The sequence below is a fragment of the Eimeria tenella genome, genomic scaffold (genome assembly GCF_000499545.2).
Source record: "Eimeria tenella Houghton genomic scaffold, Eth_scaff25, whole genome shotgun sequence".
NCBI lineage: Eukaryota > Apicomplexa > Conoidasida > Eucoccidiorida > Eimeriidae > Eimeria > Eimeria tenella.
The window spans coordinates 77,317-80,563 of NW_013542365.1; the positions used below are offsets into that span (position 1 = coordinate 77,317).

The 3,247-nt window shown below is 46.2% G+C and overlaps 1 protein-coding gene across 1 annotated transcript in view; it reads right to left on the minus strand.

Annotated features, from left to right (window-relative positions):
* Positions 1-3,247, minus strand: part of ETH_00024670 (Hsc70/Hsp90-organizing protein, putative) — a gene marked incomplete at both ends in the record, with an annotated part of 4,903 nt that continues 1,656 nt past the window's right edge. The window contains 7 exons of the mRNA XM_013375045.1: positions 1-93; positions 594-827; positions 1,081-1,181; positions 1,564-1,804; positions 2,017-2,120; positions 2,326-2,602; positions 2,907-3,215. Of these exons, the coding sequence (XP_013230499.1) occupies positions 1-93; positions 594-827; positions 1,081-1,181; positions 1,564-1,804; positions 2,017-2,120; positions 2,326-2,602; positions 2,907-3,215 (1,359 nt within the window). The remainder of the gene's footprint in view (positions 94-593; positions 828-1,080; positions 1,182-1,563; positions 1,805-2,016; positions 2,121-2,325; positions 2,603-2,906; positions 3,216-3,247) is intronic.

Here is a 3,247-nt window from a genome sequence, read left to right on the forward strand (position 1 = left end):
TCACTCTTTAAGAAGCGCTGGGTTCTCCTGGGCGTTTTGAAGGACAATGCTCATTTGAGGGTCCCGAAGAATTTGCTGAATTTCTGGATCCGCCTAAAACAAATAAAAAATAAATAAATAAATAAATAAATAGATAATAAATATAAATAAATAAATAAACGAATGATAAATGATAATTAATTAATTAATTAATGATAGTCATGGCATTAATTCAAAAGATAAAATGAATTTGAAAAAAACAAATCCATTTCAGCAGCGCCTAAATGAGCTCTGGGGTTCTTTTAAGAGTGAGAGCATGAAGAACCAAATTAACAAATTAATTATTAATTAATTAATTAACTAATTAATTAATTAATTAATTAATTAATTAATTAATTAATTGATTAATTAATTCGAAGTTTAATTAAGTTAATTAATTAATTAGTTTAAAAACTAAATTATTTAACAAGCGAATTAGCTCCCCGCTGCGCTACAACCAGCAGCAGCAGCAGCAGCCACAGACGGAATCTGCTGCTGCTGCTTCTGCTGCCAAGGCAGCCGCGACTGCTGGTGCAGCTGCTGCTGCTGCTGCTGCAGCTGCTGCTGCTGCTGACCATGGCGTGTCTCATTTGCTCCTCGTCGACCTCTCCGGTTTGCTGCTGCTGCTGCACTTTGCGTATGACTTGCATTTTGCCTTCAAGACACTCTTTGCTGCTGGGGTCTATCTTGAGGCCTTTTTCAAAAGCTTCCAAAGCTTTTGGATATTCTTTCAAAAGGAAGTGGAGAGTGCCTTTGCGGCTCCACGCCTTCACGAAACTCGGGTCCAGACTCAGCGCGGTCTCGCAGTCCTGCAGCAGCAGCAGCAGCAGCAGCAGCAGCAGCAGCGGCGGCGGCGGCGAAAGCGCGGCGCATGTGCAGCAGCGGAAAAGCAGCGGCGACGGGGCAGCGGCAATGCAGCAGCAGCAACGCAGCAGCAGCGACATGGGAGAAAGAACACAGCAGCAGCAAGGCAGCAGCAGCAGCAGCACGGCAGCAACAGCAGCAGCAGCAGCAGCAATTGGATTGTGTCTTTTTGGTGATTTTATATTTTTAATTTCGGACTTTAAGGGCAGAAGGATATTCAAATAGTTTCGTAAGTGCTGCTGCGCGGTTGCTGTACAGCTTCGCGTCCTTCGGGTTCCTCAGAATGGCCTCGTCGTACTCTGCAGCAGCAGCAGCAGCAGCAAGGACAGTGGGTGCAGCAGCAACAATGATAATGTGTGCAGTAGCAGCAGCAGCAGCAGTGAGAAGCAGCAGCAGCAGCAGGAAGCAGCAGTGAGGACAAGCAAGCAAACTTTCAGAAAAACTCCACCATACAAGTTGTGCATTATATATATACACTTATATATTAATATATTTATATATTTATATATTTATATATTTACATACTTATATAAATGAATATATTTTCTAAATTGGACTTTGAATTCCAATTTCAATAACGAATTAAAGGCACTTTCACGCAGAAACAAACAGCAGCAAAGCCCTTTCCCCGTGCGACAAAACCACCCCCAGCAGCAGCAGCAGCAGCAGCAGCAGCAGGACCCTTTTTGGCGCTGGGAAAGTCGTTGTTTTTGAAGAACTCGTTTCCCTTGAGTTTGTGTTCCTCGGCCTTCTGGGGGTCGACATAGGCCTCTCTGTCGGCCTTTTCTTTGAGTCTTTTGACCTCCGCAAGAGCTGCTCTTGTCTGGCGAGTGTTGGACTCACAAAGAGACTTTTCGTACATTTCAATTGCCTTTTCAAACTCCTTTTGGCGCGCGAAGCAGGCGGCCATGCGGTTGTAGACCTGCGGTGTACATACACCTCAGCGCCGTGCGCGCGCTCGCGCGCGCTCACTTCTTTTATTCTGCAATTTCAACTTTTCCAAAAACACCCGATCTGCACGTCAAACGGCTCCTTTTTCGATTTTAATTCCATTTTAAACATTATTTTCGATTTATTTCAACTTTATTTCCACTTTTTCCCGCTTTTTGCGCTTTTTTCTGCCACTTTTCTCACCTTCGCCACCACCTCGTAGTCCGCCTTCACTTCGTACCTCTTCTCCAGCGCCTTTTCGCACTCCTTCAGGCAGTTCTCAAAGTCCCCCATTTCCATGTATACAGCTGCAAACCCCAAAACAGTGTTTTAATTCAATTCAATAAATGAAACCACTTCCAAAACCCCAGCAAACACTAATCACGAAAAGAAACAAAAGACCTGCAAGTCCCGAAAACCCCGAACTAATCATGTGCCCTGCGAAGTCCTGGGGACCCAAAAACCCCACCAACCCTAAACCCTAAACCCTAAACCCTAGACCCTAAACCCTACCGGCTTTGTTGTTGAGGTAGAGGAGCTGGTTGGGGTCGAGGGCAATGGCCTCGTCATAAGCTTTTAAAGCTTCTTCGAATTTTCTTTGTTTATAAAGTTCATTTCCTTCTTTCTTTTTGGCTTCAGCTTGCTGCTGCTCGGGGGTGAGTTCTTTGGGGGGCTGCTGCGCTGCTGCTGCTGCTGCTGCTCCCGAAGCAGCAGCAGCAGCAGCAGGCTCCTCCTCCTCCTCCAGCGTGCCCCCCAGCAGCACCGTCATGCCCTCCCGAATGCGCACATCCTAACACCCAAACCCCAAACCCCAAACCCTAAACCCTAAACCCTAAACCCTAATTCGTAAGAACCCTCTCATGAGGCTTCACAGCCCCGCCAAGCCCGCCCCTCCCCAGTACAAAAAAGCAGCAAAAAAACGAAAATAAAAACAAAAAATAAAAACAAAAATAACAAAAAAGAGGAACACAAAAAACAAAAACAAAAAAAGAAGCCCAAAAGCAGCAAAAAGCAGAAAAAAGGAACCAAAAGAGCGAAAGAAGAAGAAAAGAAAAATGAAAAAGAAAAGAAAAAATAAAGAAATAAAGACCGACCGGCTGGGCCATGACGAGGCGCAGGCTGCTGGGGTTGGCCTGGACTTGGGAAAGAAGTTTGGCGAGAGTTTTGGAATAGTTTGGATCTTGTTGAGAGTACTTGAGGAGTTTGGGGTGTCTGTTGAGAGCTGTAGATACAGCCCAGAGCGCATGCATGTCCCGCAAACTCGCCCCGCTCTGCTGCACTTCTTTCAGTCCTTTTTGCAAACCCTCGTTCGAGGGTTCCAGCTCCAAACCCTTCGAGTAGCTGCGCTCCGCCTCCCCCAGACGCCCCAGGTTGAACTCCGCCAAACCCTTCCGCGAATACCCCTGCAGCAGCAGCAGCAGCAGCAGCAGCAGCA